The sequence below is a fragment of the Arvicola amphibius genome, chromosome 3, assembly GCF_903992535.2.
Source record: "Arvicola amphibius chromosome 3, mArvAmp1.2, whole genome shotgun sequence".
NCBI lineage: Eukaryota > Metazoa > Chordata > Mammalia > Rodentia > Cricetidae > Arvicola > Arvicola amphibius.
The window spans coordinates 103,700,723-103,719,320 of NC_052049.1; the positions used below are offsets into that span (position 1 = coordinate 103,700,723).

Below are 18,598 nucleotides of genomic sequence, written 5' to 3' on the forward strand. Positions count from 1 at the left end.
TGGAATCATTTTTGTAACATAGTAAAAATCTTTGCAGTCTGGATTTTTATGCTTAGTAGGGTAGCTGCACATGACTGTATTTTGAATGAAGGAACAGTTCTTTCTTTTCTGCTGTAAGGTTAGTGGCACTTTTATTCTCTGCTCTCAGAAGTCATCAGTAGCCATCTTGAGGGAGAGTCGTGAACCTAAGGAACATTAGGAGACAGTGGGAAGCCAGCAGCATTCTTTGGTGGTCTAGACATCCGTGCCTTGGGTGTGTTTGGCTTGTGAACATTCAGTGTGCCGTACATAGTGTGTGGCTCTTGAGTTTGCATACTTTCCGTCAATCAAAAGGCTGTTAGAAAAAACAGAAAGATAATTATGACTTCTGCATTTTGTTCTGTCCAAGTCTTTGTTTTAGTTTAGATGATTTAGAAGAATGGGGATATCAGATTTTTATTTTGAAAACTTTTGACATTGGTTAAACATTTGGCATACGACGGCTCTAAACAAAGGCGGCGTTAAGTGGCATGAATAGCTCTCTGGGTCCCTCTCCCTCTTCCTCACCTTCCCCCTTGTACTTTCTAGGAATCCCTGTGGGTTAACAGGTTTTAACTGTGCTCTCAGAGGAATCTTTGACCTGATGTGAGCCTGGGACACGAAGAGCGTTTACCGGCACACCAGGTCTTGCAGCGCTCGCAGATGGAGTTCCCCGGTTCCTGGCCAGCTTGTTTATAAATGTAGCACACTGAGCAGTTGGATGTTTAAGCGGGATCCAGTGTGCTGTGTAATTTGCTTATTCCTTATTTTCAAGTTTATTCATTTGAAATTCTTCCTGTGGCAACTGGAGCTATTGGTCTATTCTCTGAAATCCAGGAACAAAATGTTTGTTTACAATATGTACTTACACTTTTCTTTAAAGATTTTGGCTACTGGCCGGGCGGTGGTGGCGCACGCCTTTAATCCCAGCACTCGGGAGGCAGAGGCAGGCGGATCTCTGAGTTCGAGGCCAGCTTGGTCTACAAGAGCTAGTTCCAGGACAGGCTCTAGAAACTACAGGGAAACCTTGTCTCGAAAAAAACCAAAAAAAAAAAAAAAAAAAAAAAAAAAAAAAAAAGATTTTGGCTACTTATGTGTGTATTGATCCAAAATTTCCCTCTTTCTCTCTTTAGTGACACAGACTACAATAAGAACATTGCATTTCTTACATTATCAGATCTTCTAAATTCTTTGCCACATTTGGGTAAACTACAAATGTTGTCAGCCTGCCAGCGTTTTTGTTGGAGTCCTTTTGTCTTGTTAAGAGGAGTTCCAGATCTCCGTGTATAAAGCTCATTGTGTGCTGTAGTTCTAAGCGTGAGGCTTAGCAGAGGGTGTACACTCACTGGTTGGGTTTAGACACAATAGTGCACATAGCTATCTTACTTGTCAAAGATAAAAATGACTTCTGTTTGCCAACCTATAGTTTTTGCTATTGGAAAGATTGGCTATAACGGTGAAATACAAATCCAAGAAGGTGTCTATTATAAATGTTTTCTCCTAAAAACCAGAACCCAATTAGTAGAAGCATTGCTAGAAGCTGAATCCCATTACTAGTTCTCTGAAGGGCGTGCCCTGGGTCTAAGGAGATGTTTATAGTTGGGCATAGAATCAGAAAAGTCAAAAGGCTAGAGTGAAAATAGTCTTAGGGGAATTTCTGCATTTTAGAAATTGGCCCATTCCAGCTTTAACCAGTTTGTCGTTTAAAAAAAAAATTGGGGTGTGAGGGGAGTTATCTCTTTACAAGTCTAGAGCCTACTCCTAAAGCTTCTCAGAGACACTTGATCTTAGACAAGCAGATTTCTCCCCTAGAAAATGCAAGTCTGTGTGAATGAGGGGTTTTTGTGTGGTGACTTGGAAAGGGGCTGAAGTGTTTTTGTCTGTGTTGAATTAGAAAGGAGCCTGTGATCCTGGTCCTGTCAGCCAAGCAGATTTGACTTATGCATGTGGTGCGTTTTTTTTCCTATCCCTTTAATTAATTCTTAAATCGGTCGGTGGTATGCTTGAATTTCTAGGAAACACTGGAAACAGTTTGAAGAGTCAATTTCTAAATGGGATTAAGAGTACTTGAAGAGTTAATTAGATCTGGCAAAAGTGTCCCTGTTTATGAAAGTTTGTCACAGATCCATGAAAGTGAGAACGGGGCTGATTTACACTGGCGTGCTCAGTTTGGTAGTATTTCTAGATGAAATGTTGGCTGCATGCCACAGATAACAAGTCCTAATAGTTGAGACACTTGTGCAGTTCTGGGGCTCTGACTCAAAAGGACAGCGGTCTTGGGCACAGCGGCTGTTTGCCTTTTGTGGCTCCTCGGCAGCCGGTGATATGTCTATGGCAATGGACGAAGGTTCTGTGAAAGGCTTCTCTGCAACCGCAGGGTCGGGCATGCACTGTTTGCTGAGTTTTAGTGGGCGCGAGCATAGTGGCCAGACTTGCGGGACTAAAATGAGGATTTGAGATGCTTTTCCCCCATGCATGTATTTTTATTAAAGGCTTGCCAGTAATTTTTAATAACAACCAGTATTGCTACCAACACCCCAGATACCCTTTGAGTTTATCTCTCCACCTGTTTTACGTGCCACTTAGTAGAAATGCTGTTCATCCCTGATGCAGTGACAAGGGCTCACATGGAGGATTTTTTTTTATCTCACAGGCTGTGTGAAATGGTGAGCGCTGCTGATAAATCTCATTCTGAAAACACGGAATGCGCACATTTGTGTCACAAGCTTGCGTGGTGTCCTCAGCTTGCCTCTCGCATCTCTTTTCCAGGTTCAAAGCAGTGGCACACGATTGGTCACCTGCAGCCGGAAACCTCCTATGACATTAAGATGCAGTGCTTTAACGAAGGTGGGGAGAGCGAGTTCAGCAATGTGATGATCTGCGAGACCAAAGGTAGGACACGTGGGGAAGCCTGCATTCCTTCCTGGCCAGTGTTAGAATCCCAAACACTAGATCACATCTTAGAACTATGGGGATATTTCTACGTGCAAATTCTGCTTTGGACACCTTTCTAGATGCATGCATTTATACTGCCCCCGTAGAAGTACATTGCATTGGATAGAACACTTATGTAAAATATTGTCTATGTAATGGTGCCCATTACTTTCCATGTGACCATATATACATCACTTCTTTTTTCTTATTCTTCATAAAGAGAGTAGAAATATTTGCTACTTTCTATGAAAATTGAAATATAATTAAAACTATAGAAGGTTAAGGGAAAGTACTACACCTGTGTTTACAGTTATGATAACGCAATGTCTGAGGCTGGGGACTGCATAAGGAAAGGGGGTGTGTTGAGCTCATAGCTCTTCAGGTCTGTGAGGACCTGTGACAGGCGGCATCACAGGGATAGGAGTGCACACAAGAGGAACTGGTCAGCTGGCAAGACAGAAAGCCAGGAAGGTCAGACGGGCAGGCCTCCTCTTTATACATCTCTCCCATGAGAACTATTAGGACCTCACAAGAATGTAAGCAGTTCCGTCTGAGTCAGGAACCCTGGGAGTCCCCTCTAGGCCCCACCTCTTTAAAACATGGCCACACTGGGGACCAAGACTGGAGGATGCACTGAGGTCATGGCAACCTGCTGAAAGCAGTGTCTTGAGTGACGGATGCATGTACTAGCTACATGTTTAATAATGTGTTGTGTTAAGTCTGAGATAGCAGTCACAGGTTTTAAGTTGTCATTCTCAACTCTGCCTGCACACAGAGAATAGGGGGATCTTTAAAAGGAGGAGACACCACATGGGGACAGAAGAAATGGTTAAATCTGGTTGTTCATAAAGTAGAAGTGGAAGTCTTTATACCTCTTTTGGACTCTTCTCAATGGTCTGTAACACAAATGTCTCCGCTGCTGATCTCTGTTGTCCCATTGCTTAGTGAGGAGTAGGGAACCAGCTTTGAGATCATTTAGGAAGTTCTGCGTCTTCTCCTTCCTCTTTGCTTTCTCGTAGGTGTCAGTGGGGCCCAGAGTGCAGCACTGCTCATAGCCAGCCAGGGATCTGGCTTTGCATCTAGTCATGTAGGCATGCTGACAGTTGGTAGTGCCTATTTTAGAAGATAATAATAATCATTATTAAGTTTATTATCATCATTATTTTACACAGTGTCTCATGTTTTCCTATGTAGCCTTGAACTCCCAGCCTTTCCTGAATGCTGAGATTATGGGCATACAGCCTCATATTCAGTTTATGTGGTGTTGGGCTCAAACCCAGGGCTTTGCGTTCTGCCACATCCCCAGTCCTTAAGAAGTATCTTTTTAAGAAGGCTTGGGTAGTGTGGAAGAAGGAAGTTGAATATTCCAACTAGCCATTAGTGTCGGCTACAGTTGTTTTTATTTGATGATGAGGAAAGGAACGAAACAAGGAAACAAAGACTCAAGATTGAATTGCAAAGCCAGGCTTAAGGCTAAGTTCCTGCTTAGAAATTCTCAGTCATGTGTCTTTCTGCTGAAAAGCTCTCCTGTGAAATCTGCATTAGCCATCTGTCCACCTGGACCTTATCTTGAATTTCATTTGGATCCTATATGTCTGAGTACCTTTCTGAAGGCAGCATTGTGATGCACTTAGGAATTCTTGCTTGTTTCTAGACTGCTGTGACACTCAGAATAATCAAATGAAGTGTGTCATCTCTACCCCAAACATTAAAAATCTTGCCAGGCAGGGCTGGAGAGGTTGACTGTTCTTGCAGAGCACAGCAGTTGGTTCCCAGCACCTATGCTGGGTGGTTCACACGTGCCATAACTCTAGCTCCAGAGGATCCGATGCTCTTCTGACTTCTAAGGGTGCCAGAACACACATGTGCATATATACATACAAAGATATATATATATATATATATATATATATATATATATATATATATATCTTAGCAGACACCAGATGAAACAATGCTGGTCTAGGGTTGTAGCTCAGAGAGAAGGCACCTGCATAGCATGTACAAAGTGGAGGTGTGTTCTGTCCCCAGCCCTGCAAAGAAGGAAGGGACTGAGGTGGTATCATAGTGTGTTTTATGGTCATGTGGCTGTGTTCAGAAAGGACCCCTCATTATCAGCTGCAGGTTACAGCCAGTGGGAGTTTATTGACTGGAGGCTGGGAAGTCAGACATAGTGCTGACAGTCTGCCAGGGCCTCTGGTCTGTGTCATAGCATGGTGGAAGAGCAAGTGGATTAGACAAGACAAAAAGGGTCCTCATTTAAGCCCACTCCTGTAATAATGGTGTTGATCCATTGGTGGGGATAAGGTCCTTACTACCTAATCACCAATTTCATTTTTTAATGTTGTTATCTTGTGGTTACATTTCTATATGAGTTTGGAGACAGCCAAATTTAGACCATAGCACTTTTTGTTACAGCCTTAAGATGGAGCTCTTTTTTATCTCCCATTTTCTGAACACAGAACAGGTTCGTGGAGGTGAACGTGATATAAGTGGGAGGGTTGAGTTTAAACCTGGGGATCCTGGCTCCAGAGAATGGACCGTCAGCTACTATACTCTGCTTATGACGGAGTGGGACTTTTCTGACATTTAGAGCTGTAAGAACATGTGACTTGCAGATGGGGAGAATGGAGTTTGTGTCCCATTTGTTAAATAAGTTTGTGATCACAGTTGCCCAGAATACCCGTGAAGTAGAAAAGAGGACCGTGTTTACATGGACTCTAGTGGCCTTGTTGGGGGCGCTTAAAGGATACATGAGGTGTTTTGGGTTATGCAGTTGCTATCTTATATCAAAGTTAATTATCTAATGTTCCTTTTTTCAGTGGTAGGAGAATAAAACACTAACTCCAAGTCTAATTTAGAGGAAAAGATATCACACAGACTTAGTCTTGTTTTGTGTGTTTCTTTTGTTTTTGTTTTGTTTTCTGTCCATAAGCTGAAGTATTTTAGTTCAACCTGGGGAGTCTTCTGTGAGCCCAGCCCAGCAGATCATCATACAGCTGGTTGGGTCGACCCAATTTGTATGTTTCTTGGCTCTTAGCATTGCTCAAAAATTTGAGGACTAAAACTCTGGCTGATCAGAATTTCAAATTCTGGATCTCTCCTTGTGACTCCCTGGTGGTCATATCATCTCCCAGAGGAGTGTAAACAGACCAGCCTGCCTCCCCAGCCAGACCTCCTTCGGAGAGTCCATTTCATAAACTCTGTATCACTCTGACTTCATTTTTTTTTAATATTTCATCCAGTAAAACGTGTTCCTGGAGCTTCAGAGTATCCCGTGAGAGACTTGAGTACCCCTCCCAGTTCTTCAGGAAACGGAGGGCATGTGGGGCCTGTGAGCACCGCTGCCAGGAGCAGTGATATGTTGTACCTCATCGTTGGCTGTGTGCTTGGTGTTATGGTCCTCATTCTTATGGTTTTCATTGCGCTGTGTTTGTGGAAGAGTCGCCAGCAGAGTGCCATACAGAGTGAGTCATAAGTATTTCCTTGTGTTTTTCTAAAGATGGGCAGAAAAATATTGTCAGAATAAATATTGATTCCTAACACTTGCATGTATTTGTGCCCTGGAATGAAAGCTGTTAGAGACTCTCCACTCAGAGGGGGTGACTTTAGAACCATTCATGCTGCCAGCCAAAGTAAGTGGAGCATCAAATTAAATTGCCCAATAGAAATAAACACCAAAGCCCAAGCTAAGCAGGTTTCTGAGTAAATAGCCGTCTTGGTGCTGGGAAAGCCTGACTTTGTTGGACCACCAAAGAGGATGAGTGCTTGAAGCATCGGTTCTGGAATCACTGTAGGAACATCTTCGTGCTGGTGCAAGTCTGGTCAACAGGGAATGCCTGACGGAAAGGAGCACAATGAAGCCTGTTAGAACCGTCAGTAGGTGTCAGTAGGTGTCATGAGCGGGGATAGCGTGGCCCTGTCTCAAACTGCTATACCTGCATGACTCTGCATACTGCCTCCCAGATACATCAAGTAAGAGGCATGATTTTAAGTTGATGATGGCACTGTTGTTCCTGTCCTCAACCCTTTGAAACACTAAAACCAAGTCAAGCAGGGTTATCAGACATCAGGGAGGGAAGGTTTTCCTGTTTGGCCCAAGAATAAAGAAATAAAAGAAAAGCAAAGGGAAACCCATAGTGATAAGTACTTGCAGGGATCATTGTCAGATTCTCTCCCTTGAAGTTAGTAACTCTTGGGGAAAAAAATAATCTATTTTGATTGGACAGTGCCTTCTAAAAGAGGCATGACTGGATTGATGACATCAGGCTGCAAAGCTTGTGACCTTTTGATTGGGCTTTTAAATGGTTCTAAAGTTTTACTAATTGTGTGTGTGTTGAATAGGAAAGCATTGTTCTGGTTATCTGAGCAAGACTGATCTGATAAGAAGTCATTTTCCTTTGTGATGATAATATCTTTACAAAATGGAAAATTATCATGAGTATTTATTCAGCCATTTATGCCACCAGAAGAAACTCATTGTCTTCTGCCTGTCAGACACTTTGCTAAACAATGGAGATCAACTGATAGGATGACCAGGACCCGCTCTGAAGGAGCAGGATTACCAGTGCAGGAGGGAGCGCACCTGTGGGGAAAGCAAGCCCAGGAGAAACTTGGAGAGCACCTAGCAAGAGCCTGGCACCAGATCTGTAGAGTTTCATTGCTAGGATTCATAGGAATAGCTTTGCTTTTTCTAAATGTTTTTGGCAGATGTGCCTCTGGAAATCTGAATTTTCACAAGTGTTTTTAATATACGGAATAAAATCGCCTTTTTGCCTTTGGAACCTCACACCCTTGGCATGCACAATGACAGGAGGAGCTATTGAATAGGCAGCAAATGGACACATGTCATCATCCTTTTTTACCTAAAAGTGCTGCTTACTGCTGTTTAAATCGTTCTTGACTCAGTATTCTGACAGTTGTTTTCAGCTCTCTGCAGTACGTGGGAGTCTAAGCACTTCTACTTAAGCGTTGCCGTTGCTTGGATGATTTCCTTTTGCACATTATTCCCTTGGGAGTAATTCTCCCTGATAAAATTTTCCTTCTATTAGCAGAGTCTGAGTTAACTCGGCATTCCAAGCTTCTCTTCACTCTAAAGAAACAATAGCAGCAACTCTACCAGAGTGTTGTGAGAACAGTTTAATGTGTTTTATTTTAGCCTTGTTTGTAGTGTCTTAGTGATCTCATTAATAACATTTCTCAGCAGGAAGATTTTTCCTTCAGTATCTGACTTTGCTTTTTCTTCTGGGCTTGTTTATTCTTTTCGACAGAATACGATCCTCCAGGATACCTCTATCAAGGGTCAGAGATTAATGGGCAGATGGTAGAGTATGCCACGCTCTCAGGAACAGCCCGGATCAATGGGAGTGTCCATGGAGGCTTCCTCAGCAATGGCTGTTCTCATCCCCACCATAAAGGCCCCAATGGAGTCAATGGGATCCTGAATGGAAGCATCAACAGAGGGCTTGATTCTGCACACACCAACTCGTTAGCCAGGACACGGGTCGAGTTTGAGCATCCCCACCATCTACTGAATGTAAGAGACCTCATTATAAATAATAGCTTCTCTGCGCCTCAGTGTGGTGGGGTACAAGGACTGGTGGTCACTCGATCTCTTTCACCGTAGGCACCCTGTAAGTATTGGATGTGGGCATGGCATGTGTCGCCAGCAGCTCCAGAATTAGAGGAATCTTCAACAGTTTTCTGTCATCAATAATAGCTGTAGTTGTCAGCTTGGTCTAGCTTTAAATTATTTACCACAAAGTGGAATGCAGGAAAGAACACATTGGGAGGTTATTCTTGAGACGAAATGGAAATAGTGCTGAGCAAAGACCAGGCCAGATGGTTCACATTTCATTTACTTGGAGCGAGTCTGAGAACTGCAATGCTGTGGAGCCTGGCACACAGAGGAACGTTCTACAGCACACTGGGGTGCTGTGGTAGAAGGAGGTGGTGGCCAGCGCTCCTCATTGAAGAAGCAATTTCAGTTCCCTGCCTGCTGTTGTCGTGCACAGTGCAGGACCTGGTGCTGCTTAACTTTTTGACCATTCAGGACACTTGTGAATATAGATGCTAGGACAGTACTGAGATCTTTTCCCTTCTGTGCTAGAGCTGGAACCTGGGGCTTCTCCTCTAGTAGGCAAGTGCTCCCCTGACAAGCAGCACCCCTAGCTTTATGAAGACCGTGTAAGAGAGCTCCACGGGCTGCCACATCAGGACTTTGTTTTGCCCAGTGGTTTTTTTAAACCCTGTAGCATATAAGAATTTTGGGTTTTAAAATATTAGCATTTTTTAGCCACAAGGAGTTCAATTGCAAAACCTTGAAATTTCCTTATTTCTGAGACAGTTTCCTCCCTTCTGAATGGACTGGAGTGACCGGCACAGCTTAGGTAATACTGCTTAACGGGTTCTCGTATGAGGGAGTTTGATTTATTTCTGGCCTGTGCAACCATATTCCCTTTTAATCAGATAATTGTTCAGTTTATCAAATTAAACACTTATTTCATTTTTACTATTATTCTGATTACCAAGACCTTTGCTACAATCTGGAAAAGTTAGTTTTCCTTTTTCATCTTTAATTTAGTAAAGATACTGAAATATTAGGTTTGCAACACAAAGGCTAGAAGGTCCATTTGTACCATAAAGTTAAAAACCTATAGCTTTTGTGTGACTGAATTTTTGTATGTTCTACAAAGTGTACCGTCACCAAAAGGTAGTAATTTCATTATTCTGTGGAGGAAGTCACCATCCCCAGTCCACTCCTCACCTCAGCTGAGGAGCAGAGAAAGCTGATGGAGAAAGCATTTCACTTGGAATATCACAGGCTGTTTCTAGAAGGAGCCCTGTGGAAGACCAACTCAGAACTCTGGCTTTTCAGAACCGACTTGCCATTTAAATGAGGTCGTCAGTGTGTCTGTAAACTTTTCATCTTTTTACCCTTCTGAAAGGGCAGACATAAAGAAATTAAAACCTTACCTGGGATCGTGAAAATCACTGATTTGACTCTAACAGTTCAGCAATTCTCAGAAACGACACCATTCTTCTGAACTTCTGGAGTTTGCCCTCATGGACTCGATGTAGTCTAGGGATGTGCTTCCTCTGCTTTCTCAGTTGTTCTGTTGTTAGGTGGATTAGGGTTACTGAGAGAAATGTCTAGTCTTGGTTTGTTTGGCGCTTGTTAGGATAGGGACGTGGAAAGTGTAGCAAAAGCTGCCTGGACCTTCTCTAACCTCGAAGGCCTGCCTGGGCTTTGAGTGCTGTGTGACAGCCCCTCCCCTCCCAGTTCAGCCCCGCTGTTTTTCTCCAGAAAGCAGAACTCTGATTCTAAGGCCAGTCAATCTTTAACTTCCTGTTTGCCATTCTGTATGTCAAGTGAACATTTTACAATGAGGTATGTGTTAATCTGGGCATTTTCCTTAATTGCAGAGCAGTTCCCGCCAAAAGCAACATCAAAATATTAATATTCCCTCCAAGTCATTGCTGGCTGAGAGTCTGCTCCATCTGGAAAAATATGACGTTTTAAAACAGTACAGTCAAGTGAACAGACCTAATCGAAATAATTACGGGAAAATGAAGATGGGTTGATCTTGTGACATCATTCAAACAAACTTTACACCCTGTCTCTCTAAGAGGCGTCACATGAGCTCTTTCCATGACTGCTAGAAAAGAAAACACGAGTAGGCGCTTATGATGTATAATCTATTTTAAGGCGTAAATTTGAAATACTGAAAGGAAGTGACTAACCTCCCTCCATTTATTTGCTGTTTTTCCAGTACAAAAGTACCTGGAAGAATGTGACAGCTCAGCTTTAGGGGTGCACGGTACCGTTGCACAGGGCTCACTTGTGAATGAGTAGCAAGCATCCCATTGCTATGCAGTGTGTGAAACTGTACTACCTCCATTGGTTAGTGGTGTGTATTTGTGTTTATTTAGCAAATGGTCTCTGCCCCTTCAGCTTCTTCTTTTCTTTTTCCTTGGATGTTGTCCTGACCAGGGTGGAGGAGTGTACACAGCGGTGCCTCAGATTGACCCACTGGAATGCATTAATTGTCGGAATTGCCGGAACAACAATAGGTATGTTAGTGTGGGCCCAGCCACATTGCTGTGACCAACACATTCTGTGCCACCTTCTTGTTTTCCTCTACTTAACACGAAACTCCACTGTCCTTAGTGTAAGGCTGCAATTTTCAAGTTTCTGTGCCTCAGTTTCTTTAGGCATGGAGTGATAATATTAAAGGCTTTGTTTTTGAATAGAGTGTTGTTAAAGGTAGGGTTCTTCGCTATATTGCAGTTTTTGTCTTTTCCCATTTCTTATTTGCATGTCTATGATGGAATGAGTATAAACACAGTTGATCATGTTTAAGCAGCACACAAAACAAAAACATCTCCTATCTGTAGAGTGGCTTTTCCACAATAATATTGCTGGAATGTTTTTTTTTAGACTATGCAATGTTTCTTGTCTCTTTTTTCTTTAATTCTTAAAATCTTAAGATACTTAAGAAAATATTCACTTGGGCTATGTGGTGTGTGTCTTTAGTCCTAGCACTCAGCAGGCAGAAGCAGGTGATCTCTGTGAGTTTGAGGCTAGCCTGGTCTACATAGTGAGTTCCAGGACAGCCAGGCTACATAGAGAGACCCTGTCTCAAAACAAAACAAAAACCACAAGAAATTTTGCATATGTATGTCCATGCATGTACATGTGTGTACACGAGTATGGTACACATGTGCGCATGTGGAACTTAAGGATGACCTCAGATGCCCTTCCTTAGGTCTGCCTTGTTTGTTGAGACAAGATCTCTCGTTGACCTGGAGCACACCTAATAGTCTGAGCTGGATTTCAAGCCCTGAGGATCTGCCCTCTCTGCCTTCCCAGCACTGGGGTTGCAGACACACACCACAGACCAGGGTCCATAGCTCCCTCCCCTGCCCAAACCTTGTTTTTCAAATCTACAGTTTTTCAATTGTAAAAGTGATATGTACAATAGTTTAAATAAGATAAAATTCTATAGAATAATATGTATACTTAAGTCTTGACACACAAGAAACTGGCATGGTGGCACATCTCTGTCTATAACCTCGGTAACCTGTAATCCCTAAACTGGGGAGTATAGTCTTACAAATTCAAGATCAGCCTGGGCTACATGGTAAGACCAGCACAAGCAAACAAAATGTACCAACTTTGACACACTGAATATAAGAAAGCTTTCATACTATTTCTATATATATTAATTAAATATTAAATATTAAATATTAATTGCAAAGAACTAGTAGACAGTTTGCTAAGAAACTTGAATTTTAGTTGGGTCTGATAGTACAAGCCTTTAATCATAGCTATTTTGGAGGCTGAGGCAGGAGAAATGTAGGTTCAAAGCCAGCCTGACATGGGGTAGAGGCTCTTAGTTCTTCCATGTATTGCTGTATGTATCAGTTCTAAAGGATTATTGAAGTTACATCAGAAATCTTAGTTCTTTTCTATAATGATTGTATTGAGTTACATAATACTAAAAAAATCCATCCCACTTCTGAAATTCTGCAACTAGAAAACTTAGTACCTTGGATAGCTGGAGTGTAGCTTGAAGTTTGGACCATGCATTATTGAGAAGCGCTGTGGGATAATTTTTTTGTGGGATAAATTTTGTCCACTGAAAAGATTTGTGACTCATACTGGTTTAATAAAGTGCCGATTGGCAAGTAGCCAGGCAGGAAATAGAAGTGGGGCAACCAGACTAAGAGAATTCTAGGAAGAGGAAAGGCTAAGTAGCAGTCACCAGCCAGACACAGAGGAAGCAAGATGAGAATGCTGCACTGATAAAAGGTAACAAGCCACATGGCTAAACATAGACAACAATTATGGGTTAATTTAAGTTGTAAGAGCTAGTTAATAATAAGCCTGAGCTAATAGGGCAAATAGTTTATAATTAATATAAGCCTCAGTGTGTTTATTTGGGACCGAATAAATGGCTGTGGGACCAGGTGGGACAGAAACTTCCATCTACAGAGAAGGGTTTCATTTGTTGCTTTTCAATGAAATAAAAGGTTAAGAGTTATCCCTAGGAATCAGTGGCACCAGAAAGACCTAGCTAACCATAAATCAAAAGTACATCTTTTCAAGGCAGGAGAGCTGGGTTTGTACTGGAATGAAAGCAAGCCTGGACTACATAGTGAGACCTATCTCAGAAAACAAACAGTACATTGTTTTAGCAATTCTCAGAACAGAGCAACAAATCATAGTTGCTTTTTGTTCCTTACCTGACTTGTAAAGACTTATGTATTAGCCAGAGCTGTCTCGCCTAGTTTGTATACTAAGAGTTACATGTTTCAACTCTGTGACACTCATTTTGAAAATGTGCGTATATCAAAGCCACACATTTTTGCTCAGAGATTTTCCACAGACTCTCATCACAGTTGGTTAAGAAAACATGGGAAGGAACTTAAAAACCTAGGTGCTGTGGCTTTTGCCAGTAATTTCAGTGCTTGAGAGGCTGAGGTGGTCAGATTGCCGTAAGTCTAAGGCCAGCTTGGGCTGCAGAGCAAGACTGTGTCTCCAAAAACTACAGAGGAGGAGGAAGAAGTTAACAAAGCTGGCTCACACACTTGGCAGTAATAAACTGGGTTAATTTAACAAGTGGTCACGAGAGTTTTTATGTCTCGTGTTGTCCTTGTGTGGTTCTGTGGTCGTTGCAGATCTTGACTGTTAAGAATGTTGTAATGAGGGGCCCATTGGTCTACGAATAAGTAGTCCTGTGCCTTGGCACTGCTTAGGTTTGTGATCTTGGGAGATTTACATAGTATCTGAGTTAGCACACTTACCTGAAAAGTAAAGAGTTATTCTCAGTAGTAGAAGACTGATCTGAACACAATACAATATAGAATTTAATAAAATGTCTTGATGATAGATTCCATCTTATGCCCAAAATAGATCTCCCTCTCTCCCTCCTTCTTTCTTTCTTTCTTTCTTTCTTTCTTTCTTTCTTTCTTTCTTTCTTTCTTTCCTTCTTTCCTTCCTTCCTTCCTTCTTTCCTTCCTTCCTTCTCTCTCTCTCTCTCTCTCTCTCCCTCTCTCTCTCTCCCTCTCTCTCTCTCTCTCCCTTCATCCCTCTCTCCCTCTCTCCCTCCCTCCTTGCTTCCTTTTTGGTTCGTCAAGACAGGGTTTCTCCATGTAGTCTTGGCTTTCCTGGAACTTACTCTGTAGAGCAGGCTGGCCTCGAACTCACAGAAATCCAACTGCCTCTGCCTCCCAAGTGCTGGTATCAAAGGCATGTGCCACTACTGCCCAGCTGAGATCCCATTTCTTTAAAAGAACTTAAATGACCTCTGCCAACTTCAATTTGGTCATCTGCATGTTTATCTGTGGAGAATTAGGAGGAGGTTTATTATAAATTATATAATGTATTTCTTTTAATTTTGAGGTTAATAGCTTTCTGCATTTCAAGTTTATTTCTCTGCTATCTGGAAACAAGAGAATTCTCTTCACCTGTGCTTCTTGCTTGCTTAAAGTCCACTTGTTTAAGGCAAAACACACACACACACACACACACACACACACAGTAGTAGTAGTAGTATCAGCGGTAGCATTGTGCATCTTACAGCCGTATTGTTTAAAGAGCAGAAGCAAACCTTTGATTCTGTAGTGTAAACTACAGAAGGATATGTGTTAGAGGAGGAGGCAGTGTGAAATGTTGGGAAACACAGTGCAAGTGGATTACCTCGTATGAAGGTTTCTGAAGAGTGTCGTGTATTCAGGGATGGGTTTCTGCTTGACACATAGTAGTGTGCAAAGGTGTTGGAGAGGGGAGACTGTTAGACATTGTTGTAAGCAAACTTAGCTTTCGTCCCAGGAATGAGGAAGCAGAGGATGAATTTCTAGAGTTGCCGTCATCATGACTCTGCCGTTGTCTGATAAGGGCCCAAAAAATTTAAATTAGGACTGGTGAGATGGCTCCACTGGCTAAGGTACTTGCTGCCAGGCCTAACTACCTGAGTTCAGTAACTAGGACCCACTTGGTAGGAGGAGAGAACGGACTCCCACAAGGTGTCCTCTGACCTCCACACATGTGCCATGTCCCACGTATGCATACCACACCGACTAAACAAACATTTTAATAAGTTTTTTTTAAATGAAGATTCCAAATATGTAAACATTTTTCAAATGCGAATGACCCTGTTGGTAGTTGCCAGGGTGATGGATGTAGAAATAAGCAACCTAATAAAGCAATTCATTGAGAAAAGTGATGAATTTGGGTTCTAGTACCAGTGGTTGCTGATCCAGAGAGACAGGCAAGGATACTGTTGTTTGGGTGGAGATACTGGGACTGCAATACAGATGTAGTAACATCTGTTGCAAAGTTTTCCAAGCTGCACCTATAGTTGCAGTTTGATATTTTCAAAGGAGACAATAACATTGACTGGCTAATTTTAACCCATTGCTTGAGTCATTGATTTGTTTTTATTTATTTTGGAATTGAATTATTCGTTCTTTTTCTAAGATGTTGCTTATTATTTTTTTGCTCACCACCTTGGTAATATTGTCAAAAAAATAAAAGAAATGAGGAACGGAGAGTGAGAAAGGACAAAGAAGATGTGTTCATCTGGTAGACATTTGCTGTAGGTCTGCAGTGAGCCAGAGGTGCAGGGATACAGGACTAAGCCAACGGGCTCATCCCTGCGTACACAGGGCTCATGGTCTGGTGTTTTTCAAAATGACATCATAAAGATTAATATATAGTGAAATTAGGTCTTCTAAAAAGAAAGAGATATTAGAGCTCCCTAAGCGGAAAGCATTTTGTTAACGATGAAGAACTTACAAAATGAGGTAAAGGGGACAGGTTAGGTTTGAAGCTTTCCAGGCAGAGAGTACTATTTATGTGGAATCTCTAAATCAGGATGCCCACATCCTCCACATAACTGAAGGAAGGTTGATGTTCCCAGAAACTATTTTTAAAAAGGGTCAGAGGAGAAAGGTTAATGAAACCACGTCATCCAGAGCCACAGCAGGTTCGCGAAAGATTTTTAAACAGATCGTCACCAGCTAGACCTACAGCCATCAGGAACACTGTAGGCGCAGTGTGTGAAGTGAGAGGCAGAGAGTGGGTATGGGACTTCATAAATGAGACACGAGTTTGTTGAAGAGGCTGGGGACGGGTGAGTCTTGGTCACCAGTTGCAGTCATCTCCCCAGGAGACAGCGTTGACGAAGGCTCCTTGTCCGGCAGTGTGCTACAGGACACCTGGGGTTAGCCCTGGTGGTGTCTTCTCTGTTTCACGGGCATTTAAGAACCAGGCAGGGCTCATTCGGAGTCTCTCTGTGTAGCATCTCACCTGCCCTGCAGCTTAATCTTCCTTTTCCTCTGCCTTCTCAGGGTTAAAAACCTGAATGCATTTCTTAGAGAAGGGCTTTTAAGAAACCGGTTGTTAGTAACCCTCAGTCAGTCCCTTTTCTCAAACCTCTATTTTAGCAGTGACTCAGAGGAGCAAGGGTGACACTATTGACATAACCGGAGTACCGATAGAAAAATATCTGGGAGCAAACCAGGTGTAGAAACACATGCTTTTAATGCTTGCACTCAGAGGCAGGGGCAGGAAGAGCTCTGTGAATCTGAAGCCAACCTGGTCTACACAGTGAATTCCAGAATAGCCAGGGCTACATAGAGAAACCCTGTATCAAATAAACAAATAACAACAACAACAACAACACAATGGAACAAATAAGAGGGAAGGGACCCTTGCCATCTGTGGGAAAACTGTCCCAGGGCTTCTGTGGCATGTAAATGACCGTTGGCTCTCCTGTGTTCTCTTGACTCAACCTTTTCTGGATTTTAGTGCTGTGTAGAAAGAGGCCCTGTTAAATGCAGCCTTACAGGGAGCTGGTTTCCTCCACTGAAAATGTAACTGAGAAACCACTGTGCCATTCGTATCCCCTCTGCTGAAGACAAAATTGAGAAACCATTGTGCTGTTCAGCGTTTCAAGAGTTAAACAGATTGTAATCAAATAAATCAAATTCTTTCTGCCCTTCTCTTCTCCTCAGTTCAGACAGAAGAGTACAGTTCTGGATATGCAATCAAATGTGGTTTGTTAGCTGCTTGGCTGGTTTAATGGGAAGGAACTGACATTAAATTGGGCCCATTTGCCATCAGTCTTGATCATCTTAGGAGAGAGTAGAGGAGACAGTGATGAAATCCACAGATGAGCGAATAGAGGTCCCAGCAGGAAAGAAGGAGAGATTAACTTTAAGGGTCCTAGAGAGACTGGAAATGGGCAGGAAGTAAAAAATCAGCGCGGAAAAATGTCTATAATTCATCTGGGGGAAAAAAAAAAGTCCAGGCTGAATGGCTGATAATCAAGAGAAAGCAAGTCACTGGGGATAATGCCTAGAAAATCAGATATTGCAGATGGCTGCCAAGTTTTTATGTAGTGATAATCCTGAATGTCTGTGTGTTCTCGGTCTGGGAGTACCCTTCCACAACTGCTGTCAGCTGTGCTCAGATGGAAATGCGATGCAGAGATGAAGCGAGGATATTAAGTTATAGAAGGAGTCTCCGGCGAGGTTTGATGGACCCAGGTGGTTGTTAATTGTCTAGCATACTTAAACTCTTCCTCTTAGTGGGTAATTTTTTATAACCCAGCCCTTCTTCTATATTTGACCACTTAGCAACTTGAGAACTATCCATAATGCTAAAGAAGAAAACACAAAAGTCCAAAATTCAGCTTTTCCTTCACCTATGGTAATCTGTCCACTTTGAGGAGAAAAAAAAGTCATATATTTTCTTTAAGATTTGCTTTTATTCATGTGTATGTGTCTTTGTGAATGTGTGCCACGTGTTTCTTTTTTATGATTTTTAATTTATTTTTATTTATTTTTTTTATTAAAAATTTCCATCTCCTCTCCTCCTCCTCCCCCTTCCCTCCCCTCCCTTCCACCCATACCCCCACTCCACCCCTCTCCAAGACAAAGAGCCATCAGGGTTCCCTTCACTATGTTAAGTCCAAGGTCCTCCCAGCTCCACGTGTTTCTTTAGAAGTCAGAAGAGAGTGTTGGATTGCCTGGAGCTGGGGTTACAGGCAGATGTGAGCCATATGATTTGATGCTGGGAATGGAACAGCAGCAATGTTCTTAACCGCTGATACATCTCTAACTGCTCAATACCTTTTTGGAAAAATTGTATGTCTCCCCACTTTGCCTCTTCTAATATGGAGGCTGAGAGCCTGTTGTCATGGAGTATTGCATTGTTTCTTGGTCCTTAAATTATAAGCCGTTTGTGAGTCTCTCTGCCCTGTTCTTTAGTGCGCTCCATCATTTACTGTCTCCCAGCACCTATTGTCACCTTTTGTGTAAACGTAGCTGACAAATTAACTTCTAAAGGAACGTCCCACCAGTACCCAGCAGTGTAGACAGTGAGAGTGACAGGCGTCATGGCCCTGGAGGAGGTCATCAGAGCGCTGTTGTACAGCAGCTCATCTGCTCCCACAATCCAGGAGGAGAACAGCAAGTAAGAGAGCTCGCAGCGACGAGAGGAAACAGCAAAGGTGAACTAAATATGAGACGAACCGTCACCAAGATATTATTATGGAAGTCTTCAGAGCATGGGTGTGGAAATAAAGGTTGACTATTCAAGGATTCATGAGTCTTTACTCCTTGCCTTCAAGGATAA

The 18,598-nt window shown here is 42.4% G+C and overlaps 1 protein-coding gene across 2 annotated transcripts in view; it reads left to right on the forward strand.

Annotated features, from left to right (window-relative positions):
- Positions 1-18,598, forward strand: part of Cdon (cell adhesion associated, oncogene regulated) — an 88,215-nt gene that overhangs the window by 58,353 nt on the left and 11,264 nt on the right. For both annotated transcript variants that reach the window (XM_038323213.2, XM_038323212.2), the window contains exons 15-18: positions 2,788-2,910; positions 6,198-6,419; positions 8,223-8,488; positions 10,946-11,025. In XM_038323213.2, coding sequence (XP_038179141.1) covers positions 2,788-2,910; positions 6,198-6,419; positions 8,223-8,488; positions 10,946-11,025 — 691 coding nt within the window. The remainder of the gene's footprint in view (positions 1-2,787; positions 2,911-6,197; positions 6,420-8,222; positions 8,489-10,945; positions 11,026-18,598) is intronic.